The sequence below is a fragment of the Nyctereutes procyonoides genome, unplaced genomic scaffold (genome assembly GCF_905146905.1).
Source record: "Nyctereutes procyonoides isolate TBG_1078 unplaced genomic scaffold, NYPRO_anot_genome, whole genome shotgun sequence".
Lineage (NCBI taxonomy): Eukaryota > Metazoa > Chordata > Mammalia > Carnivora > Canidae > Nyctereutes > Nyctereutes procyonoides.
In genome coordinates this window covers 26,036,945-26,063,965 of record NW_026575048.1, presented here as the reverse complement: position 1 = coordinate 26,063,965, position 27,021 = coordinate 26,036,945, and the positions used below count along the sequence as shown (strand labels likewise).

The 27,021-nt window shown below is 40.6% G+C and overlaps 1 protein-coding gene across 5 annotated transcripts in view; it reads right to left on the bottom strand.

The window, feature by feature from the left end:
* LTBP1 (latent transforming growth factor beta binding protein 1) overlaps positions 1–27,021 on the bottom strand; it is a 389,672-nt gene that overhangs the window by 318,704 nt on the left and 43,947 nt on the right. For all 5 annotated transcript variants that reach the window (XM_055327297.1, XM_055327298.1, XM_055327299.1 and 2 more), the window contains one exon: positions 24,942–25,239. In XM_055327297.1, coding sequence (XP_055183272.1) covers positions 24,942–25,239 — 298 coding nt within the window. The remainder of the gene's footprint in view (positions 1–24,941; positions 25,240–27,021) is intronic.

The window sequence follows — 27,021 nt, the reverse complement described above, 5'->3', positions numbered from 1 at the left end:
CATGACTGGTATCTGGATGTTAAATTTCCTGATTTTGATAACTGTACTGTGATTGTGTAAGCAAATGCCCTTGTTTCTAGAACAAAATGCACATGATGTACTTAGGAACAAAGAGGTATGATATCTGCAACTTAATTTCGAACAGTCCAGAAAAGACATGTATCCACATACAGAGAGAATGATAAAGCCAGTGGGGCAAATGTCAGGCTCACCACTGAATCTGGGGAAAGAGTATACAGGAGTGCTTTGTAGGATTCTTGCAACTTTGCTATACGTTTGCAATTATAAGAAAATTAAGTTACCAAATTAAAAATAAAGTAAGCATTGACTATATAAAGCTATGATAGATTATCTAATTTGTAGAATTAAAGCTTTTTGGTTTGGGTTTTTTTTTCCTGGAAAGTTTGAAAGGTACTAGCACAGGGGCACCTGGGTGGCTCAATTGGTTAAGCATTTGCCTTTGGCTCAGGTCATGATCTCATGGGATTGAGCCCCACATCGGGCTCCCTGCTCAGCAGCAAATCTGCTTCACACTCTTCCCCTGTGTGCTTGTTTGTTTACTCACTCAAAAAAAAAAAAAAAAAAAAAACTTTTTTTTAAAAAATGAAACATAATAGCACAGACCTCTGGAGGAAAAAAAATCAAAGTTTAAGTATCCAAAGTCCTTTTGTTGTTTGATAGTAGATAAAAATACTAAATACCTTTGCCTTGGTTAATTTAAATACATGTTGATTTGAGGTAATGTCTGTGATAACCAGTTTAGAACTGAAAGAGAGTATACAATCCAAAGCAGTTTGTGGGGAGGGAGCAAGGAGGAAAAGACTAAATCTAAGAGAACCGTATACTCCCCTCCCCCAAAAAAGGAAAAATAAAAATTTTAATACAAATAAAAAGCACTAACTGACACAATAAAAATTAGATCGCCCTACATGGAAAATACCCAAGCAGTTTTACAAGCAAGTTCTACCAAACATCCAATCTTACACAAAATTTTCAAGAACAGACGAGGAAAGATTACTCCCCAGCTCATTCTATCATGCTAACATAACCTTAACACCATACTCTTATCAAAGCAACATGAGAAAGCAGAATTATATGCCGGTCTCACTCATGACTCCAGATGCAAAGTGAAAGCAACGACAGATTTAAACGAGACATCAGTGAAGTTTATTCTACAAATGCAAGGTTGTTCCAACACTAGTGAGCCTCTTAATCTCCACATTAAAGATAAAAGGAAACCGTATGATCAAACCAACAGATCAAATTCAACACCCGTAACAGATACTCTCAGCAATCTAGCAATGAAGGGGCTGTCTTTAACTCGATAAGGGTATCTACAAAAAGCCTCCTGCAAATGTGGTCTCCAATAATGAAGAACTAATGGAACGCTCTTTAAGTAAGGGACCACACCCACTCCCGCTGCTTCTGTTTCATAAGGAACTGAAGGCCCCAGACAGTGCCACAGGCACAGAAATGACAGATGTAAAGATCAGAAAAAGAAAGGCATCATATGTGATGTAATTCTCTGTAGAAAACTCAGACTATCAGACAATGTACTAGAGTAAGTTCAGCAGTTTCAGTGCACAGAAAAACATAAAACCTCATTTCTACAGGAAAGCATGTTTGAAGATGAAATTTTAGAAAAGACTGCATTACAATAACAACCAGGAATACTATTCTGAGCAATAGAGCAATAGATCTCACAAAAGATGTGCAAGATCTTATCAGAGAGTATTCAAAAACATGAAAGATGACCTAAATAAAATGGAGAGAGCTTACATTTACAGATAGGGAGACTATCAGAAAGATGAATATTCATGTCAAAATTATATACTGGTTCAATGCAATTTCAGTCAAAAAGGTATCCAGGTTTTTGGAGGCAGGGTTTGTTTTAAGTGACAAGCCAATTCTATAATTATGTGGAAACCTAGCTTAAAAACGAAGAGGGAGGAGATCCCTGGGTGGCTCAGCGGTTTAGCACCTGCCTTCAGCCCAGCGCGCGTGATCCTGGAGACCCGGGATCGAGTCCCACATTAGGCTCCCTGCATGGAGCCTGCTTCTCCCTCTGCCTGTGTGTGTCTCTGCCCCTCTCTCTGTCTCTCTCTCTCTCTCTCTCTCTCTCTCAATAAATAAATAAAATCTTAAAAAAAAAAAAAACAAAGAGGGACTATTTGCCTACCAAGATCTGTTATACAGTTAGAGTATTTAACATGTTGGCTCAACGTCAGAGACCAATGTACCAGGACAGAGAATCCAGAAACAGATTTGCATTTATTTAGAAGTTTGCACATGACAGTGCTTGCTTTGGCAGCCCATACACTAGAAGTCTGCATGTGATACCTATGGTATTCGTTTTTGGGCAGAAGGGAATTAGTCAATAGATAGACAATAAGTTACCCATATGGAAAATAAAACCACACCACACTCAATTCCAAGTGCATTAAACAAATGTGAAAGGAAAATCAGCACAGAAAACTACATCAGTGATCCTCTTAATGTTCATCAGAGATACTAGTCTGTAACTCTCCCCTGTTGTGGGGTCTTTGTCTGGTTTTGGGATCAAGGTAATGCTGGGGTCTTAGAACAAGTTTCGAAGTATCCTCTCCATTTCTATCCTTTGAAACAGATATAGTAGAATAGGTATTATTTCTTCTTTAAATGTTGGGTAGAGGAGATCCCTGGGTGGCTCAGTGGTTTAGCACCGCCTTCGGCCCAGGGCGTGATCCTGGAGTTCCGGGATCAAGTCCCGTATCGGGCTCCCTGTGTGGAGCCTGCTTCTCCCTCTGCCTGTGTCTCTGCCTCTCTCTCTGTGTGTCTCTCATGAATAAATAAAATCTTTTAAGAAAATAATAAAAAAAATAAAAATAAAATAAATGTTGGGTAGAATTTCCCCAGGAAGCCATCTGGCCCTGGCCTTTTGTTTCTGGGGAAGTTTTTGATGACTGCTTCAATTTCCTTGCTGGCTATTGGCTGTTCAGGTTTACTATTTCTTCCTGTTTCAGTTTTGGTAATTTATAGGTTTCCAGGAATGCATCCATTTCTTCTAGATTGCCTAATTTGTTGGCATACAGTTGCTCATAATACGTTATTAAAATCATTTGCACTGTTGGTGGGAATGCAAGCTGGTGCAGTGTGGAATGCACCCTGGAAAACATTGTGGAGGTTCCTTAAGAAGTTAAAAAAACAGAGCCACCCTATGACCCATCAGTTACACTACTGAGTGTCCCAAAGATACAGAGATAGTGAAAATATGGGACACCTGCACGTCAATGTTCACAGCACCAATGTCCACAATAGCCAAACTGTGGAAGGAGCCATGATGTCCTTCGACTGATGAACGTTTAAAGAAGATGTGTTCTATATATACAATGGAATATTACTCAGCCATCAAAAAGGATGAATACCTACCATTTACAGTGACATGGATGGAACTGGAGGGTATTATGCTGAGTGAAATAAGGCAATCGGAGAAGGACAGTCATCATATGGTTTCACTCACATGTGGGATATAAGAAATAGTGAAAGGGACCATAAGGGAAGGGGGAAAACTGGCAAAAAAAAAAAAAAAAAGAGAGAGAGAGAGAGAGAGGAAGACAAACCATGAGAGACTCCTAATTCTGGGAAACAAAGAGTTGCAGAAGGGGAGATGGAGGTCTGAGGTAACTGGGTGACGGGCATTAAGGAGAGCATGTAATGAGATGAGCATTGGGTGTTATTTGTTGGCAAACTGAATTGAAATAAAAATTTTTAAAAACTATGTTAAGAACAGTGTATTAGGGAAAGTTTTTTTTTCTTTTAGAAAGAGGGAGAAGGGGTGTGGCGAGATGCAGGGAGAGGGGGAGAGAGAGAGAATCCTAAGCAGGCTCCAGGCTTAGTGCAGAGCCTGACACAGGGCTGGATCTCACAACCCTGAGGATCAAGACCTGAGCCAAAATCACAAGTCAGATGTTTAATAGACTGAGCCAACCAGGCACCCTAGGGAAGGATTTAAAAAAACAAACACAAATAACACAATAAAAGAAAAACATTGATCAATATACCCAAGACAAGTGGTTTTAAACTTTGGCAAGAGCTCACAATAAAAAAGTTATTATGTCACCTCTCTCTTCCAGCCATCCAAGATGCCGAAAGGAAAGAAGGCTAAGGGGAAGAAGGTGGCCCCAGCTCTTGTTGTCATCAAAAAGCAGGAGGACAAAAGGTGGTCATCCCTTGCTTGAGAAAAGGACCGAGGATTATCATCAGACAGGACATCCAGCCCAAAAGAGACCTCACCTGCTTCGTCAAATGACTGCAGCAGCAAAAGGCTATTCTCTAAAATGTCTAAAAGTGTCTCCCACAAATAAGCAGTTCACCCAGGCCTTGCTCCACCGAACAAACCAGAGACAAAAAGAAAAGCATCGGAGACTGTTGGCCCAGGCTGAGAAGAAAGCTGCCGGCAGACAATGTCCCCACCTAGAGGCTGCCTGTCCTGCAAGCTGGGGTTACTACTGTCATCACCTTCATGGAAAACAAGGATTGTGCACGATGTGGATCCCACTAAGCTGGCTGACCTCCTGCCTGCCCTGTGCTGTAAGATGGGAGTTCCCCTGCCTTAGCAAAGAGAAGCCCAGGCAGGGGTATCTGGTCCACAGGAAGACCTGCACCATTGTCGCCTTCCCACAGGTTAACTTGGAAGACCAAGGAGCTCTGGCTAAGCCGGTGGAAGCCATCGGGACCAATTGCAATGACAGGAGGCGGAGATTCGCTGTTACTAGACAGGCAATGTCCTACGTCCAAAGTCGGTGGCTCATGCTGCCAAGCTGGGAAAGGCAAAGACTGAAGAACTGGCCACCAAACTGGACTAAGTGGACATAAATTTTCTGTACATAAAAGTAATAAAAAGTTCTCTCAGCCAATGTCAAAAAAAAAGCCATTTCACATAGACTGTGTCTCGAAAATATTCAGTCTCATGAAACAAAACTTATCTTTAATACTGATTTTTATTCCATTGTGTAAAAACTCTTAAAAATGTTTAACAGAGGACTTATACAAAAATGCTCATCACAACACTGTTGGTATAGCAAAAACTCAAATGTCCTTCATCAGGAAAATGGATATATAAATTGTGGTATATTCATTCATATAATGGGACACCAAAAGAGGAAAAAGAATGAAGCCCCGCTATAAACCCTCAGAATTATCCTTGGTTCTCCAAGTGTGGTCCCAAGAACAACAGCAGTAGCATCACCTACAAGTTTGTTAACTGAGCGAACCCTCCTCCTCAGACCTACTGAATTGGAAACTAATAGTTGGGGGCAGGGGCTGGGGCAGCAAGTCAGATTTTAAAAGTCCTCGAGGTGGGGACACCTGGATGGCTAAGCTGGTTCATCTCAGGGTCATGAGTTCAAGCCCCACGTTAGGCTCCATTAAAAAAAAAAAAAAAGTCCTCCAGATGAATCAGACAGACTTGAGTCTGAGAGCTGCTATTATGAATGAAGGTCAGTAACACCTGGGCAAGAAAAGCTAATCTCAGAAGAAATAGGTTTACTGAAAAACGAAAAACTGGCTAACCAAAATAAGTGTCCAAAAGTACCGAGAAATATAATAAAGCTATTTTCAAAAAAACGAAAATGATTAATACAAGTTACTTTGTGGAAGAGGGTAAGTATGGAGAAGGGTCACACCAAGAACCTCTAAGAGTGACAGTGTTTTATTTCTTCAGTTAGACAGTAGGTATGAGAAATCTGGTTTATTAGTATTATCCTTGATGCATGTGTTGTAAATTATAGTTTTTTTGTACGTGGTACTTTCTAAAAAAATTTCTTAAAGTATCACTGGAAAAGACGAGAGCCTGAGAACATATTGAAAAAAACAAACTATGAACATAAAGTAGGCTAGCCCATATGAACTCATTTCTAACAAAAGGCACAGGGAAAAAAAAAAAGAATGCACAGCAGGTGTTGCATATTTTTGTAGACTATTCAATGTTAAATATTTACAATGATTCACATGCTTCTTCAGTCTTCTGTTCCCTTCAATTTTTCCACAATGCCTAACTACCCAAAAAACAAGTTTTATATAGGGAGTATAACAGTTGACAAAATAATTCAGTGCCCACCCTACTATCACTCTCACCTTTGACTGAGTCTCTTTACCAGACTGGGATCCAAATCCTGACTAAACACAGAGTACAGCCTAAGGGAAGGCAGTGGTTTTCAATTCTGGGCTCAAAAAGTATTTTTCTTCTCTAATTTTCCAAAAATTATTTCATAGAACTCCATTAAGTTTTGTTTATTTGTGATAAGGTTTCTAGTCAGTTAAAAGTGATCTTTTTTTAAGTGGAAGCAAAATAAGTTGTGTGTGTGTGTGTGTGTGTGTGTTAGCATTAAGACTGTACAACAAAGGGATCCCTGGGTGGCGCAGCGGTTTAGCGCCTGCCTTTGGCCCAGGGCGCGATCCTGGAGACCTGGGATCGAGTCCCACGTCGGGCTCCCGGTGCATGGAGCCTGTTTCTCCCTCTGCCTGTGTCTCTGCCTCTCTCTCTCTCTGTGTGACTATCATAAATAAATAAAAAAATTTAAAAAAAAGACTGTACAACAAAACCTCTTACAAACCATACCCAGATTGCCTCAAAAAACTCATTTGTTTTTATTTTCTCCCCTACAATGTGTTACTAAAATCATCAGAGAATAAAGCGTTGCTCATATGAATTAATTCCCCCAACAAGGGGAACCGAAGGATCAGCTTCAGCATCCAAAGAAAGGCAATTATGCACAATGAGCAAAGGAGGTGGTTCGAGGTTGCACTGCCAAGAAATGACATATTCCAGTGGACTCAAACCACCCTCTTCAAATTTTGGCGTTCTATGGTACAAAAATAAAACTGGAGTTCATTGAAAAGCAAAGCTTGCCACCTGCTGCCCAATGGCATAATCGTAAAAGTTCAAATTATGTTCACATTTCTCAGCTGACGTCCTTTTATGAATCGATCTGTGTTGATGTTTGCATTTTCTATATTCATTAGTTCCGAGTCTTTTTTAAGATAAGAATATCAGCCCCAAAGTTTTTAAACCAGACGCCATTTCAAACCCTTTACATAATCAACTCTAACCAATGCATGTAAAACCAAAATAAACCAAAAAACAAAAACCCAACTTCCAAACTATTATACATGTTGTGTATATAATAAATCAACCAAACTGCAGTTGTGTCTATGATGGTATCCAGACCAGGGAAGAATGCCTTTGAAAATGTGCCAGCACTGTCCTATACTTCCATGGCCTGTCATCATTCTAGAGGATATGAAATACTAACTCCATTTTCTGATCCATGCAGGCTTTAAAATGCAAACGTTAATAGTTTAACTGAGGTTTATACACACTTACACTACACAATCTTAAGTAGCAGTCCAGCTAACCAAAAAGAAAAAACTTGCCAACATGTCACCACTGCTATGTCAACTCCAACCACTTAAGCTTTTAAAAATCTTCATTAATATTGATCAGCATTTGTAGTGTTTAAATGTTTCTAGCATTCTTCTTCATTTGAATTTATCCCAAGAAAATCTGAGAATTAAAACTATTTTTAGCCTTTTTTTCCTTAAGAAGCAACCTTCAAATTTTGTCTCATTTTCCAACTCTGTGGATATGTGTATTCATGTCACCACCCCCTCAAAAAGAAACTCCAAACGCTGAGAGGAAAAAGTCAAACTCTCATTTCAGGGGGAAATTACCATCTTGAGAGGAAGAGGTCTTGGAAACCCATCACAGGCTGAATCAGGAGAGAGAAGGTGCACAGGCTGTGCCATAGGTTCTTCTTTCACCCACGAACCTGGACAGGTGTGCAGTTCTTGGGAGCTTTGTGGCAAGCAGCCTCATCACACCACAGTGAGAACTCCCAATGTGATTCCCCTTTGAAATAAAGCTTTCAAGGCTCTTGCCTGAAGGAACTTGTCTGTATGCAAAACAGCACCCACCCTCACTGAAGTTTTCTAATTGTCTGGAAACTACTCTGAAGGAGACAATAAAAAATAATTCACTTTCAAGACAGATGGCACCCTAATGTCACAGTAGTTCTTCGGATAGGTTTTCTCCCTTAACACTAGAGGCAGCATCTCCGTACAAAAGGAAGCCTGTCCAGCTGCACCCAGTTAAGCTCTTAGACACTGCTGTTTCTGCAAAATATCTCTCACACACATACAATGCCCTTTTTTCCTGTGGCTGGCCTCGCCCTTTCTTCCAAAACCCTACAGGAACTATGAATTCACACACTATTATTGCTGCGTGTTTCTGACCAAGCAAAAATCTCTTTCCCAGCTCTCATTTAAATACCCCAACTAAACTGGTTTGAATTTGTAAGGTTGGTTAGGGTTGGGTTTGATCTTCCCGAGCACTATGTCTACAAGTCAGAAATGGTGCCTGGTGTGATGATACGGCAAGCTAATCATTTGATTAATTAATTTCAGGCCTGTTAGTGCTAGAACTGGATTTTGATGAAATAAGTCAAGTATCTGACTTAGTACCAGAAAATGAAACAGCACTACATATACTTTGTCCTATAAAAATACAACATTCTACTAAAAACACCAAAGTAACTATTCATCCTACAAACAGAAAATAAACACAACAGGTACAGGTTATTTGCTGAAATTAAAGAATATTTACTTGAACCCCTAGCACAGTATCTGACCCACAGTAAGTATTCAAAAAATACATGTGAGATTGGAGGGGAGGTCCCAAATCATTTCTTTTGGTTTCCTGCCAAAGACTTCCTAGTAAAGCTTAACCAAAAAGCCTTACGGGTTTTTTTTTTCCAAGTCTCTATTTAAATTCTAGTTAACATACAGTGTAGTATTAGTTGCAAGAATAGAATTTAGTGGTTCATCACTTATATACAACACCTGGTGCTCATCACAAGTGCACACCTTAATCCTCATCACCCATTTACCCCATCCCCCTACCCACCTCCCCTCCAGCAACCATCAGTGTGTTCCCTATAGTGAAGAGCCTGTGTCTGGGTTTGCCTCTCTTTTTCCCCTATGTTCATTTGTTTTATTTCCTAAATTCCACATGAGTGAAATCATATGGTATTTGTCTTTCTCTAACTTATTTCACTTAGCATTATACTCTCCAGCTCCAACCACATTATTGCAAAAGGCAAGATTTCATTCTTTTTTATGGCTGAGTAATATTCCTGTGTGTATGCATGTGTGTAGCCACATCTCTTTTATCCATCCATCAGTCGATGGACATTTGGGGTTCCTTCCATAATTTGGCTATTGTTCATAATGCTGCTATAAACATGGGGTGTATGTATCCTTCAAATTAGGAAAAAATCCTTATGCTCTATGAACATCCCAAATTAATTTGAATATAAAGGTGATATATGGAAGTTTTTTTAAGAGAAGCACAATATTTACTCACTAGCTTTGGAAAATATTTCTGATTTTGTAATCCTAGCATTATTATAAAGTAGCCTGGGGCTGGACTAATTACCTTACAGAGCAAATCACAAAAACTTCCCTAGGAACCCCTAGGCCTCAAGAGCTAAGTTAAACAACAAGTCCAAAACAAAATCGATAATTTGATATTACACAATAAACAATAAAATTTGTTTCAGATTTTAATTACTGTTATTTCTTTTTATTACATGGCTTTCCACAACTAATGAGAATACAATCCAACTAGAAGCCAGATAATGCAATCCAACTAGAACAATATCTAGAGCTGATCAACATGTAGGTTGTTACACACCTGTGTGTGCACATGCACCCAAGTACCCAAGACTCACTTTCAGCGATCGGTAATAACATCATGAACAATGTGGAATTTCAGTCACCTACTAGAGGAGAAGTATAGGTGAGCTGAACATTCCTAGTATAGCACAAAAACCAGAGTGGATGCAATGAGATTTATACTGGAAAGGACAAAGATAACACACTACAGCAAAAGCTGCAAAGTCAACAAAGATAAAAGGTAGAAAATTGGGAGTTTGATAACAACTGAAAAAGAAAAAAGAGACCTTGATTTTTCTAGAGTATGATGAATGATCACCAAATGCATTTTGAAGAGTGTTAGTTTGATCAACACAGAAGGAAATAGAATCTGCTTCTGATTACAGGTCTGTGAACTTGAATCCAGGAACAGAGTGGAAGAAGGAAAAAGAAAGCTTTCAAAGACACCCCCCATTTTCCATTCCTCAAGTGGCTAAGATGACAGATCCTTTGACTTAACATCTAGAGACAATCATTAGACTCTACATAACTCCTTAGCCTGCATCCAAAGGAAAGGTTTTCTAGACTACTAGTCTGCATCCCTTCTATTTTTAATGAAAATTAGATCTCCTTTCCAGAAGTTACTGTGAGAAGCAGGTGGGCTACAAGGCCAGCTCCTTCAGGAACCTTTTTCTCATCTGCACGTCAACGTGGGCTCTCCTAACATTTCCCCAGCACTGGCCTGACCTGGCTCCCCACAGGTAATAAATCTTATTCTTCTTCAGGCGCATCTCTCCATTTCTCACAGGCCCACTCAAAGTCACACTCCCCAACTGTCAAGACCTTCCATAATCTGGATCTTGCCACTCAATCTCACTTCCTACTGTCCTTTAATTCCCCCAAAAGAGATCAATCTCCCACCTGTCTGGTGGAACTAGGAGATATGTTCCTGACTTATCTTCCATCCTGTCATTTCCTTTACATAAAGGCCAGCCTCTCCTTCACGAAGTCCTCCAGATTCTGGCAACCCTTCCTTATTCTCCACTAGAATCTGTAACAGGCACCCCCTAATCTATCAATCAATAAGGTATTATCCCATATTAAGGACTATCTTTCTAAGCATATTAGCCTGATCCTCCAAATGGAATGCCTAGAATGGTACTTGCCATATGGTTGGCACTATTTGTTGATAGACTTGTTTTGCAGAAGTGGGGAGAACAGAGCTTCTATTTCATTATGGTGAACCTGGGATAAGGCAACTGGGTTAGAAATACACTAAGAGCTATTCAAGCTTAGAAGATTAAGATGGTTCAATAGTACCACAAGATTTATGTTTTTGTCAACCAACAAGCCTCTCAAAAGACTGAAGAATTCCGAAATACATTATTCAAGTCGTTGATTATATTCTTGTCCTCCCAGATGAGGAGAATTTTTGAATTTTCAAAAATTCAATGTAAGAAATTTCTTCTAAATTAGGGATAAAAAAAATTCAGTAGGTACTAATAACATTCCTTGCATAAAGGGTCCTCCAACCAACCTTGAGAGTTCTTGAAATGTTTCACAAAATGGGAGGTTCCTGGGTGGCTTAGTTGGTTAAGTGTCTACCTTCCACTCAGGTCATGATTCCAGGGTCCTGGGATTGAGCCCTGTGTTGGGCTCCCAGCTCAGTAGGGAGTCTGCTTCTCCCGCTGCCCTTTCCCCAACTCATGCTTGTTCATGCGTATTCTCTCTCAAAATCTTTAAAAAAAAGTTTTACAAAAAGATATTTAAAATGAAAAAAGCTCTTACAAATAAGAAAAAGAACATTTATAGAAATTATATGTAAATAGAAATTTAAATAGAATAAAGAATGTTAATAGAGGGACATTTGAGTGGCTCAGCAGTTGAGCATCTTCCTTTGGCTTAGGGTGTGATTCCGGGATCCAGTTCTGCATCGGGCTCCCTGCATGGAGCTGCTTCTCCCTCTACCTGTGTCTCTGCCTGCCTCTCTCTCTCTCTCTCTCTCTCTCTCTCTGTCTCTCATGAACAAATAAATAAATCTTTTTTTTTTAAAAAAAAGAATGTAAATAGAGGGACTCCTGGGTGGCTCAGTGGTTGAGCATCTACCTTTGGCTCAGGTCATGATCCTGGGGTCCTGGGATCAAGTCCTACATCAGGCTCCCTGCAGGGAGCCTGCTTCTCCCTCTGCCCATGTCTCTGACTCTCTCTGTATGTCTCTCATGAATAAATAAATATTTTTTTTAAAATGCTAAGATTATTCATATAAAAATACAAAGGGCTAACATTTAGAAACTGTTCAATAAAAAAAATTTAAAAAAACAAAATGAAATTAATCTCTGAGCAACGGATAAAAACCACACTCCATAGGAATATTCAAAACCACTAAGGCTTTATAGACTATAATTCATTTGATTTATCAAAGTCTTGACAGTGACCACATGTACTCTGTTCCAAATATTAAGGATATGAAATGATCTAATACACACGTCACTAACCTCTTTATTTTCACATAAAAATCACTACATTCAAGTAATACAAAGCAGCATGGCAACAAAAATTAAGAAGTTTGCAAAGTGGCTCAACCTCACATAAAGTATTTCCAATACTCTAAATTCCACAACTATTTATATTCACAAGTCACCTTTCAAGACATGAAGGCAATTAAGCTGTGAAATACTTGCCTCATTCGTGGAAATGGGTCTTTTTTAGGAATTTTTTTTTCTCCTTCAAAATAGCTTCATTAAGCCAGAAGATAAAGAGGAGCTACAGCCATGCAAGAGGAAAAAGAAAGAGAAGACTTTTGTGAAGGGCCTAGAAGGTGAATTGTTGTTATACTCCCTGAGTGAGGTAGGGGAAACAGAAAGCACTTCTTGCAAATTCCTTTTCTCAGAATGAACTGCATCCTAATCATCTCAAAATGTCTATGTCGCCTTCCTGTTGGAGTTAAGAACATCCTTCCTAGAAATATAATTAGGAAGGATTAGCTGCTGTGTAAAGAGGCTATGAACAAATTAAGGAAGAATGATGCCTCACTTTAGACTCTGTCCATCAAATCTCCAAATACCAGCAGTTGGCAAAACACCAACATCCGGCAAAGAATAAAGGCAGCATGCTTCACAAGCAATAAAAGTGATGCCTATGTCAAGAAAGCCCTAAGATGAGGGGCACCTGGGTGGCTCTGTCAGTTAAGTGTCCAACTCTTGACTTCAGCTCAGGGTCGTGGGATCGAGCCCTGCGTTGGGCTTCCTACTCAAGTGCAGAGTCTGCTTCTCCCTCCCCCTCTGCTCCTGCCCTTGCCGGTGCTCTATCTCTAAAATGAAAAAATAAAATCTTTAAAAAAAAAAAAAAGGCCCTAAGATGAGAATTTTTTAAAAATAAGTTCTATATCTATGGCAGACAGTCCAATTACTTTTTAAGGATTGGAAAACAGCTTCTACATTGGTAACATACAATAAAGAAGTAACTATCAAATTTTCTCCTGGAGATGGGACACATTTTGGTAAGTGAATATTGATCGTTTTGAAAATAAACAACTTCTGGCAAACAAGTGTTTTTGCTTGAAAATTCATGAAACAACTCAAAATTTTTCCATCGCTCCTCTATCTTTTGTAGGTTTTGGGCTTCAAACATATTGTGCAAATTTTTTTCATAACTTTTGATAGTAAAGAATCAGACAACAGCATATAAAAAACTGCAAGGAGTATGTAGAATAAGAAGAGGTAAGGTTCAAGTCCCAGCTCTGCTACTACCCACTCATGTGACTCTGGGTAAGACATTCATCCTTTTAAGTTATAAAATTTTATGATCTGTGCTGGATGAAAGATGTTGGAAGATGGAAAAAAGATTGTACCTAATACATTCTTGTTCCATTTCCCATTACACTCAAGTAACTCTCAAAAGGGACAAATACCCAGGATTAATTCTTTTCAAAGACACTGATATCGATAAAATATTTGTGTTTTGGTGAGAGCTAACTCTATGAATCACCTAACTCTGGAACGATATGAGCTCGAAGTGAAAAATGATTTCACCCTTAGTAAAAAATAACTCTAAATGAAAAATAATTAAAGGTTGCCTGCCCCTCCCTTCTGAGAACTGAGCCAAATCTTGCATCAAGGTGCAAATCAATTAATATTTGATTAAATACTCATGAAGACTAGGAAGTTCAAGCTCATAAAATGGATTTTCAGTGTCCATCTCAGTCATTTTCCCAAGAGACTGGCTGCCTGGGCTTAGCTGTCACTTTGCTGCTTGCTAATGTGCCTCACAGCTGTCACTGGCGTTCGAGGAAGTGCAAGAAGAGGGAAGACCTGGCATTGCAAAGGTCAAGAAGAGAAGACCCAGAGAACTAAATATAGTCCGAACAATGAAAAATCCTTGTAACAGTCAGAGATACACAGCAAGTAGGTCCTATCACCTGGAAGCACCACGAAAGACTGAACTGCTGCCCCAGAATGGAGTCAGGTTTTGCTTACTCTCATCAATGACTCATTAAACTGATTTCTTCTGATTACTTTGGAGAAACTGAGGCAGCTTAGCTGATGGGTTACTATTTGCATTTCTGCCTGGTCAGAACTCTGGACTCAAAGCAGCCAGAGTATCACCTACACTTACTCATTCACCGAGGAAGCACTGTGCCAAGAAGAGTAAATCACACAAACGGAAATGAATGCTATGAAGAGAGGGATGGGGAAATGGTGTCATGAGATCATCCCTGAGGGAGTAACAGAGGTGTCAGGGAATTCTTCCCTGAGGAAACTGAAATCAGTAAAATGAGCAGGTGTTAATAGGGAAGAGGAGCACGTGCAAGGGTAGACTGTAGACAAAGTGTGTCAGGAAGGAGCTGGACAGAGTGAAGGAGGTGCCTGGGACATGGTGACAGGCTGCTGCCTGGGGATGATGACAACCAGGGGATAAGGTACAAGGTGAGATCAGGGAGTCTGTCTCCCAGGAGGGGAGAACTCATCTTTCCCTCAGAGCGTGGAGAAGCCACGGAAGGCTATTACATAGAGGAGGGCAAGAGGAGACTGACATTTTGAAAGGATCCCTCCAGTTGTGAGCTAGACTTCACACTTGATAAAATCCCAAGCACTGGGTTATAGTCAGAGCCTTTCCACCCCACTCATGGGAAAATCCACCTAACTCTAGTGGGTACAGGAACATTCTTCAGTCCACTATTTAATTTCATCCAGTCTTCCTGGTTCCTCCTGCTATTCTGCATAAACACATAAACATCTCGACCAGAAATAGCAGTCCTGAAAAATGACAGACATTTTCTGGATTAGAAAAATCTAGGGTTTCTTTTCTACACAGTGTTTAAGTAGAACATTCTTTCCCTTTAGAAGTTCCTGACTCTGGGACCAGAGGATCAGCTCTTTCTGCTAGGTCATCTCTAACACATTCAAGGAACAGATAAAAAGGTAAAAAAAATACTCAACCCTAAGAACCACGGTGAAAACATACTAACTAAGCATGTTTACCATAGACATTAACTTTTTTTTTATTTCCTTCTTATGCATATTTTGTATAATGTGAACTGTACTTGTTGTCTCCCTCACGTAGGACTTACATCTTATAGGTTCTTTATTCTGATCCCAGACAGCTCTGGGGCAGAGAAATGCTATAAAATTTTAGTCTTAAAATTTAGTCTACACTTCGCTTGAACATAAACAAACTGTTAAGCCAAGGAAAACAAGGAAAGAGGATTTAGTGCAACCCTAGGGGCACCTTGGAAGGATTCATGGGCAGTATCTACGGAATACCAAACATATCCAAGTGTAAAGAAGAATTTTTACTGTAATCTATACAACATCCAAAGTCAGACTCTAAAAATTATTCTCGGGTTTGGGATCAGCCATCCAGGCCAAGGGTAAAGCCCATGGGTCCCACGTGTCCACCACGTTGCATTCCATTCTTACTGCTTATCAGTGGATTCATGTGTGTTTCCATCCCAGTTCCATCGTCAGTGTGCAGCAAATCCTCTGACAACTAATTCATTTCCGGTGCACAAATTTAATTTCAACACAGGATAATCATATGGGAAATACATTATCAGGCTCAAGGACCCCAGTCTAATTGTTGAAGGAAAGGACATTCCTAGCACTCTCCCCACTCCTGTCCATGTCTGCCCAGCCCTTCCCAACTCCTCCCAAGAGCGCTGCACTCAGAGCCCCCAAACCACGTGTCTAGTGCTTGGGACTGTTATATGTCAAAAAGTACTTATGAGTGGTGTTGACTTTTCAATCCCTCGCTCCACAGGGCTAAGGGCATAAGGAGAGTCAGGGCCCCTGCTGCTGCCTGGACATCTTGAGGCTCTCGATTTTTCCCTCTTCTAGCCGCCAAAAGTATCTGAGAGTGCTGGTCCCAAGATTTCAGAAAACAGTGGGGACCACAAATAGGCCTTAAATCTATGTGAAGTGCTGACATCTAACTTTCATCAAAGTCATAAGGGCCAGCTATGCTATTAATTGAAGGCTACTTTGATGATTATTTACTATCCCTTGAGATTACGTTTTGCTCTTGAGTATCAGGGAAGATCACCAAAACAAGACTGGGTCTTTGGTAAAATACTCTGGAAGCCAGAACAATGGCTTTAGCATCATTACCAAAAAATTTTACCAAGCTCCTCAAATATATCCACATCCAGGCCTGTGAATATATTAGGGTACCTGGCAAAGGGAAATTAAAGGTGCAGATAAAATTAAGGCTGCTAATCAGTTGACCCGGAGATGGGCAAAGTTATCCTGAATTATCCAGATAAGCCCAATATAACTACAAGTCTCCTTAAAAGGAGGAGGAGGAGGAAGAGTTAGATGAAAGAACTGGCACAGAATAAATACTCAGTAAATACTAGTTATAATTATGAGTATACAACACCAAAACAGCATCCTGACTTCTAGCAATGAAACTAGAGAGCACACTCTATCCCAGCACTTGCCCTTTTTATTTGCACACTCTGAGTTTCCAATTCCTTACATATCTTTTACCAGAATTTAAACCCAGTCAGTTGCTGGTTCAATCTCAAAACTGCTCTTGGTCAAGTCTTCCTCATGGGACCTAGCAGGGTGCAGGCAGAGCAATGCACAAGTGACTTCCCCTACCCTTCCCCGGCCTCCTGCACCCCCATCCCACAGTTCACTCTTCCTGCCAAGCCCCAATCAGAAGAAAAGGTGCTTTGCTTCCAGTTCCTCAAACACCATCTCACCCCACCATGTTCCCTATGCACTGACAAACAAAATAGCGCTGGCCCACACATACTAATATGATCACACTTTATACAATGGATTATGAAGTCCTTCTCAAACATTGATGTGGCTGTGTCCAGCTGAGCTTGGTTTTCTGATGAATTCACAAAGGTCTTCTTCTGGAATTCCCACACATACCAACCTACACAACATTATTCCTAAGAACCAAAAACTAAAAAATTCCAAACATCCATCAAGAGCAGAATAAATAATAAATTGTGGTATATTCACATGATGAAATAATCTCCAGCAATGTAAACGTGAACTACAGCCACACACAACTACACAGATGAATCTCAGACATACCAATGAGCAAAAAAATAGGCACTATATGATTCGTTTATACATACATTATTTAAAAAAATGGATTTCTAGTGTCAAAAGTCAAGCCAGCATCTCCCTTTGGTAAGGAGGGAGAGGGCAGATCTATGAACAAGGGGGCTTTGTGGTGCTGGCTATGTTCTACCCTTTGGAGTGTATGGTACTTACAGGTGTTGCCACTTTGGGATAATCACTAGGCTTAATGCACTTTTGATTTGTGGACTCTTTTTTATGTAATTTCAATTTAACTTCAATTTTTTAAGTGTAAAATATGCATATAAAAAGAGAAAATCAATCATTAGTTCAAATTAATGAGTTCTCACCCCGTCCCTATGGTGTCATAAGATGTACACTCAATCCTCAGGTTGAGTTCCTTTTCTTCAACTTTCTGCCACTTTGCCCTTTTTTTCCACATCATAAAGTAGGATCAAAACCTCATTGCATAGACATGTTTGGTAGATCAGACACCACAGGAATGCAAAGTACTCTGCAAAACGTCCAAGGCTTTACAAAGGGAAACAGTATTATTCCAAGAGAAAAAGGTAACTCCTTGCAATATACATAAGTATTCATGAAACAGTACTCAGACAAGGATTTAGACCTTATTTTTTTTCTCTAGAAAAAGAACTCAAAAAATGTATTAAACATTTATCGAGGCCCTTTGGTGTACCTATGTTGATAAACAGATGGAAGACCGTGGAGAGTGAGTGTTACGATAATGGAGAGTAGAGGAAGCACAGAAGATAGTCCCGAGGGATGGTAGGTAGAGTGGGGGCTGGGGATCAAGACTGAGCAAGGATCCCCCCCTAGCTGGAGAGATCATTTGGGGAAACTGCCCATTCAAGTACTGACCACTTCCTTGGCTTCTTTAATAAGTTCAGGTTAAGATCCCAATCTCAATTCTTATTCGACAAAAAGCTTAAAACTTCTCCCCAGAGTTTTAACTGTTGGTGCAGTTTTAGAATGAGGCTTTTCTTTTCCCCTCTTGCAGGGTAGTAGGAGAAAGTCCAAATAAAGTGAATGAGCTTACATTTCATTGTTGCTGCTGTTAACTAGGAGAGAGTACTTGAGGGAATGCTACACCGAGCCTCCTGTCCTTGTAGGTATCACAGCATATGGTTTTTGTTTCTGTTCTTTTAAAGACTCACAACCACAATGACAGGAAGCTAAGAAGGAGGCAGAGATAAAAGACAGTGTAGCACCCTCTTCTCCACCTCATTCAACGCTGCTTCCTATCAACTAACCCATGGTAAATGCAAAGCATTCAGTTCTCAAGAACTTTGAAAGTGCAACCCATCATCTCCATGTGGATTCTAAAGGGCCTTGCCTATATTTAGAAAATATCTGGCATACTATGAGCTCACTTGATAAATATAGAATGCATTTGAATTACTCCTGTCTTTTAAAAGAACATTTGCTCATTTGCTTCTTCTCTTCACCACATCCCTGGGAAGAAGATAATGAAAAGGGATAGTGCCATTAGATAAATGCAGTCCCCTCACCTGGATTGAGACTGGACAGGATTTTTCCAGGGAAACTAACTACCATCCTTTCTAACATCAGGACACCATAAGATGATGAAAATAGCCATCACCAGGGAAGAAAAAAGATGGGACACATGTGAACTCCCTAGATAGATTTGACATCCATATCCTGAGTAAAACCAGACTTCCTTCTCAAGCTCATAGAGAGGAGACTGGGTACAATGTCTCCCATGAAAGTGCTTCCGCCTTATATGGTAAGATAACAGCTCCCATTTGGCACAGCAGTGGTCATTCGTACCAACCCTCTCTCATGACCAAAAGACATCAGCAGCTAAAGAATGCCCCTCACGACCTCCACTTTGTGATTTCACAGTCAATGCCTATAACATTCATCTTGATTAACAAGGATAAAGACAGACATTTTACACAACTCAAAACAGTCTCAGTGAACAACACAGAGAACTAACAACAAACTTTGAGGGGAAACTTCAATATATATGTGAATAACGATACTGACAGGTGATGAAAAAGCTCTGGAGAGCTGAATAGTTTTGAATTTTGCTCCTTTGTGGACTCTCCCAGCCATAACTTATAAGCATTAACACCTTTTTTACATAGAGGACTAAAGACGGACACTGGAGAAGCATCTGCGACCTAACGGTGACAATTCCTCAGCAAATGCATTAACAGCTGCATGCCAATAACAGTTACGGGATACAGTGTGAGAGTAACCTGAAGTGTTAATATGGACTTCCTAAGGACAACAGTATTATAAAGTGAAGTAGAAGTTCAAAGAATCGGAAATGGCTGCCAAAATTTGCACACAGGATGATGAAGCATCATTTGGTCTTCTGTTTAGCTCACGGAGTAGCTGTGATGTGTTCCACAAAACTGGATAAAGGAACACCATAATAATGAACACCTTCCATGAAGAGCAGGAATAAAACTACCATCTACAGCAGGGATTACTGCCAGAATGCACTGGCTGGGGATCTTTCCAAACCAATACCTGATCAAGTGTCCAGCCGTGAACCACTGATATCCACTTGCTTTTAGCCCCTGGCGGGGTACAGAGAATGATCCTCACCATCATCCATAAAGCTCCACCAGACACCATCCATTCACCAAGTATCAACCACTTCAAAGACCTTGGAGATCCATGATATCACCAAAGAAACCTTCAAAAACAACAGGATGGCAATACCTCCACATCTCCCCTTCGTCTCACATTCCCAAACCTGGTTCCTACCCAATCCTCTTTATCTTTGCCTCTCACATTTCATGATGTGCCAAGGTTTTTCATTTATGGTCACTCCTGATTCACTTCCTTCCTCCAATGACTTCTAGGGCTAATTTACTGCAGACACTACAGCCAGATAAATCCTCCAAGGCAGAAAAAAATCATAGGATTCCTTCCACTTGAAATTTTCTTTTGGTTTGTTCTACTGTTATTGTCAATCTTCATTGTGGAAGATGTCAAAGATAAGAGTTCTGTGAGAAACCTCCATGTATCCAACATCCACCTTCAGTAATTATCCCCCTTTATGGCCAATCTCATTACCTCTATACCTCAACATACTGAATAATTTCAATGAGAGCTCAGACATCATATGATTTCATGTGCAAATAGTTTCATATCATTCTCCTTAATCATAACACCTTCATCATGGCCCCCAAATCAACATTCTTTTCTACCATTAAATTTCTAATTAATGCCAGCATTTTCATGATTCGTTTATACATCATCATCTTTTTCTTTTCTTTATGGTTTGTTTGAATCAGAATAGATATAGTCCAAACATTATGATTAGTTAGCATGTTTCTTAAGCCTCTTTTAAACTATAGTTTCCCAAATAAATTATAATTTCCCTCTCTATTCCTTTTTTTATTCTAGTTCACTATGTTGAATATCTTTTTAGAATTGTTACGTTGAAATCTTAAATGTTTCATCTGATTTTTTTAACCAATCCTTAAAACCTTTTATTGCTACTAGCCTGCATCTATATCAAGTTCCAAACAAATCATATCCTCAATGTGGTCTTTTTTAGATACATCCAAAACTTCTTTGATATCTGTCCTTTCTAGCAGAGCAGCTTAATTTCACTCCCTTTGAGGGTCTATTCAACTTAATGACTCACTTCTAATGAGTAGAGTAAGGCGGAAGTGAAGGTGTGTATTTTCAAGGCTGAAAACTACAAAGGCTCAGTGGCTTTCTTTTCACTCTCTTCTGTATGGGATCACTGGGCTTGGAGGAAGCCAGGGGCCATGTTGTGAGGACTCTCAAGCAGTTCAGTAGAGAGGTGCATGTTGAGAGGAAGTGAAGTTTCCTGCCAACAGCCATGGGAGTGAGTGAACTTGACAGTGAATTCTCCTGCCCTAGTTGAGCCATGCTTGCTGACTGCAACCTCCTGACTAATGATGAGCCACAACTCCCAGCTAAGAACCTCCTGGGTTCCCCACCTCCAGAGACTGTCAGACAATCAATGTTTATTGCTTTAGGCTGTGGAGTTTTGGGGTGATCTATTACACAGGCATGGTTACTAATATGCCATGCTTTCTGAAATCACGTCAATGTCATTCCTGGAAATGCCCTTCTTATCCAGCTCTTTGTGTCCAGATTTAGCCATCTTTCCAAGCTCACCTTCTTCAGAGCCATTCCTGGACCTCCACTTCCCCAACACTCCAAAATCTGGAAACCACTGCTCCTTCTCTTTGATTTCCTAAAGAACTCTGTATCTGGTTCTAAATCAAGCTGTCTAAAACCAATCTGGAGAAAGGTAAAACTAATTCACCTACTGCTCACACACCTAAAATGTGTAGTTTTAACTTTTTCAGTTTTACTAAAGTAACTATTACCTCAAACATGCCAGGCACACACCCATATAAAGGGTTCACGCTCTCACTTCCTTTAGGCTTTTGCTTAAATGTCACCTTCTCAGTTGAGTCTTCCCTGACAGCCTATTAAAACCACCAGAGCCCTCATGCCTTCCCACCCGGCACCAGTCCATAACTGCAATTTTCACCACAGCACTTATCACAAAGGTTTAATTATGCCACTTTCAGTGGCCTCCCACTTTGCAGCCTGTAAATCCCAAAAGGCAGATATTTTGTGTATTCATTCATTCTATACCCTGAGCCCTTATGATGGTGAGTGCATGGCACACAGAATGTGCTCAACAACAAGTTGGTGGATGACTGATCAAGACCATAGGGCTTCATATGCCACATAACGAATATAATACTAAATACACACTTTGATATTGTAGCTATCTTTATGTCTACAAGCACTTTAAGGGGGCTTAAATCAATCTCCTCCTTCAGTAGATAAAAATAAAACAAAACCCTGAAACTCCCCTAAAGTAGGCAATCTTAAAAAAAAAATTTTAAGGATTGCTACATCTCCCCCAAAGTCGCCAAAAATGGTCCTATCACATGTGTTCTTTGGTGGTCTGATTAAATAGGATTTCAGGTGATTAGGTCATTACCTAAAATCATCTGTGAGCCAACTCCACCCCTGCCTTTGCATACCTCGTGAGTTATAGTTCATCAATCATTTCAAAACCTTAAGGGGTGAACTAGAACTTTAAAAAAAAAAAAGATTTTATCTATTCATTCATAAGAGACACAGAGAGAAAGGCAGAGACATAGGCAGAGGGAGAAGTAGGCTCCCCATGGGGAACCCAATGTGGAACTTGATCCCAGGACTCAAGGATCATGACCCAAGCCAAAGGCAGATGCTCAAACACTGAGCCACCCAGGTACGCTGAACTGGATCTTGTACATCTTAGTGTTCCCTGCAATGCCCACATAATAGGACAACCTATAAAACTTTATTAAGAAATTGTCAGAATTGTTATCTCCTCTCTCCTTACCCAAAAGCATGCCACAGGCACAGCCACACACATACACATGTCCTGTAACAATGCCAGGGTAAAAGTGTCTTCATTCAGCAGATGAAGCCTCTGAAGCAAATTTATCTACTGATTTATTTTTCTAAAGCCACGTTAAAGTTGAAACCTTAGCCACCACCTTTTTGAGTCACAACATTCTTGTCTAAATTATACTACTGCTACCAGAAAAAGAAAAAATTGCTCCTTTATCTGACTTCTGACATATGGTTCTTACTAACAATCTATATATATACACATCACAGAGGGTCAAATTGTAACAGTAGATGGTGATATTCAAGATAAATGATATTGCTTGTAAATAACTTCACAGTTTATGGAAGTAGTAATGCAAGAAAAAAATAATTGCAATGCACAGTAACCTGACTCTTGATTGCCAAGGCGCAGTTCAACACAGAATTGTTCTTTGTTTTTAAGATCCAGAATAATGCTGGAGGAGAGAGGTCTAGTGGGATATAAATCAAAGCTTTGTATCATTTCAAGGACACACAGTTACATTCATGTTCTGGCCCCAAAAGGTGCCACTATATTTTAGAGAAAGGGTCAGAAAATCACAGCTCATAGGCCAAAGCTGGCCCACAGCCTGTTTTGGTATGACCCACAAGCTAATAATTCTCATATTCTTACATTTTTTAATGGTTGAGGGAAAAAAAGAAGAATATTGGGTGACACGTTAAGTTTACACAAAATTCAAATTTCTGTGTCCATCAATAAAGTTTTATTGGCTCAGTCACACACATTTATTTATGCGTCATCTATGGCTGCTTTTGTTCTACAATGGCAGAGTTGAGAAGTTGCAACAGAAACCATATGTCCCACAAAGCTGAAAATATTTATTACCCAGCCCTTTACAGAAAAAGTTGCTACCCTCTACTTCAGGGAATGGATGCTGCTTCTATTTAAAGCCTGACATTTGTTGATATTATTCACTTACTTACTGTGTGACCAAATCACATAACCACTCTGCCTCAGTTTCCAGATTTGTAAAATGGGGTTAATAATAGGCGCCACCTTATGGGGTCCCTGTCAGTTGTAAGCTAAGAATACAGGCAAACAGTCCTTGGCATACAGTAAGCCATAACTAAGGATTAGCTGGAACTACCAACCCTTCTCATTGAGGACGGCAGGATGTGTTTTCCAACTGAAATGCTAGCAAAGTGGTTAGATTTCAAACTAGCCCCCAAATCTCTTTACCATGGCAGAATGAAAGGACATGAAGAAATGAGAGAAAAATGAAAGAAAAACAGAAAGAAGAGGGGTGAAGAGGGAAGAAGAGAGAGGAAAAAGTTGAGGACCCCACTCAGCAAGGACAGTAGGTGGCCTACTCAAAGGGGAAGTATAAATTAGGATAATTTCATCTATACTAGCAGATTAAATAGCTTCTGTGGGCTGCCTGGATACTAATCACCATGTGGAAGCTGTCTCTAGCGGGGGAAAGTATTCCAAATTCCCAGCAAGTGACTTACAAATGAACTGCTGGGTCAAGCCCATTTTCAAGGGGAGAACTTCCTGTATTTTACATTCCTAGACAAATGACAAGTGAGAGCTGCAGTATCTTCTGCATCTTGTTATCCATGGTGAGTAGCTAATTAAGAGGAAACAATGGGCATTAAAGACCCTGTGCAGCGAGGAGCTGCTCCTCAGGCCGCTGAGAGGAGGGCAGGGATAAGCAATCTTATCCACGAGTCCTCATTGTGTTCCGAATGGCACTTACCTCCAAATGTTAGGGGAAAACAAACAAACAAAAAAAAACAAACCACATTCCCATAAATAGAACACAAGCTCATTCACCAAAAATGGACCTGGCTGGAAACTGGGAGGTACACACAGTGCTAATGGAAGAGACAACCTGTTACAGAGGTTGAGAAAGGCTTTCCCAGCGCTAGCGCACACTTGAATACCTTCTCTGTGCAGAGCAGAGTTCCTGCCATCTCTTCTTAAATTATTTCAAAACTCTAGACATCTCCCCCCCCACACCAAAAGAAGAATTTTTTAACTCACAACTGGACCACAAACAACTATCTTTCTAATGTCCATCCTGCCTTGATTCCCCTAGTCCTCTCTAATGCTCCAGTTTATGTTTATGGTCAATCTTCCCTGCAGAGGCTAAGCAGACATACCAAATACTTTTAAGAGACCTGATGTAGGAACTTAGAATGTAAAACTTTAAGGAAAAACAAGATATCATTATCCAAGTGATTTCAGCAAATTGTGCAGGAAAAGTGGATTGAAAGCAATGCATCCTGGACAATAATTAAGGTGCGCCTGAGTAGAAGCAAGTTGAAACTACTCACTGAGAATGAATCTGCTGGGAGAGTCCTACTGAAGGCTTCGGCTTCAGGGTCAAGGTCATCTGGGCCACGGGGCTGATTCTTGGGAGATTGTCTGCCTTCTTCAATGAAGTGCGCTTTGCTGCTTGCTCAGGGGGGACCCAGGAGGAAGCAGCCCCAAGACTCTGCCCTCCAAAGCCTGGTGATGAGGTGTCCTGGGCAGCTGTGCTCTCACAGGCTTTGCCCTTGGTCCCCGGTTTACACACACAGAGCTGAGGCCGGAGACACATCCCTCCATTCTGGCACGGTGGAACACAGCTTGCTGCAGAAAGGCAACAGAAGACACGACTTTGAAGAAAAACATTGTAGACTTCACAAATTCTTCCAAAGTCTTCACAGTAGCACCAGGATTCCCTCCACCAAAAACTAAAACTATCTAAAAACGTGATGGAGGGATGCCTGGGGGGCTCAGTCACTTAAGCATCTGACTCTTGATTTTAGCTCAGGTCATGATCTCCACACTGGGTGGAACCTACTCAAGGTTCTCACGCTCTCCCTCTGCCCTCCCCCACCCCCACCCACACTCTCTAAAAAATAAATTAAAAATAGTTTTTAAAAAACATGATGGCAGGGCACCTGGTGGCTTAGTCGGTTAAGCATCTGCCTTTAGCTCAGGTCATGATCCCGGGGTTCTGGGATCAAGCCCCACATGGGACTCCCTACTCAGTGGGGAGTCCGCTTCTCCCTCTCCCTCTGCCACACCCTCTGCTTGTGCTTTCTCTGTCAAATAAATAAATAATCTTTAAAAAATAAATAAAAATAGGGCAGCCCAGGTGGCTCAGTGGTTTGGCCCTGCCTTCGGCCCAGGGTGTAATCCTGGAAACCCGGGATCGAGTCCCACGTCGGGCTCCCTGCATGGAGCCTGCTTCTCCCTCTGCCTCTCTCTCTGTCTCTCTCATGAATGAATAAATATTTAAAAATAATAAATAAAAATATAATGTCATGGCAATGACAACAATGAGGACAATGACAGCTAATATTTATTAACAGGTTCTTATGTTCCAGGCACTATTCTAATAAGGTATCAACAAATTTAATCCCCCAGCAATCACTGTAAGTAGACGTTTTCTTTTACCTAATTTACTGATGAAGAAACAGACACAGGGTTACATAATTTGCCAAACGTCACACAATTATGAGTAAATAGAAGAGCTAGGAATTGAATCCAAGTGAACTGGCCGCAACACCATCATTCTTAACCACTTTATTAGGGTACCTCTCAGAAATACATCAGAAACAAAGGAAAAATTTAAGAAAATGCTTTGTTTTGCCCTTCTTAAATTTTTTTTTTATGATAGTCACACAGAGAGAGAGAGAGAGAGAGAGAGGCAGAGACACAGGCAGAGGGAGAAGCAGGCTCCATGCACCGGGAGCCCGACATGGGATTCGATCCCGGGTCTCCAGGATCGCGCCCTGGGCCAAAGGCAGGCGCTAAACCGCTGCACCACCCAGGGATCCCTGCCCTTCTTTTTAAACTGTGCTCTGTGGCTCAAGTTTACATTTTAGGTATCCAAATAGGACTTGGGAGAAAAAAAAAAAACCCAAGTCCCATCCCTAACCCCAAAAAGCGTGACAGACTTCACCTGGCACAAGCTATCAGAGCTTGTTTCAGAAATGTAGTTCAACCCACTATTTTGTTTTTACAGGACAGAAGGCTGCACAGATTAGAATCATCCAATATACACTTTTCTACTTTTTTTAAGATTTTTTTTTAATTTTTATTTATTTATGATAGAGAGAGAGAGAGAGAGAGAGAGGGGCAGAGACATGGGCAGAGGGAGAAGCAGGCTCCATGCACCAGGAGCCCGACGTGGGATTCGATCCCGGGTCTCCAGGATCGCACCCTGGGCCAAAGGCAGGCGCCAAACCGCTGCGCCACCCAGGGATCCCTTAAGATTTTATTTATTCATTCATGAGAGACACAGGGAGAGAGAAAGGCAGAGACACAGGCAGAGGGAGAAGCAGGCTCCCTGTAGGGAGCCTGATGCGGGACTCGATCCCCGGGTCTCCAGGATCACGCCCTGGGCTGAAAGGGGCACTAAAC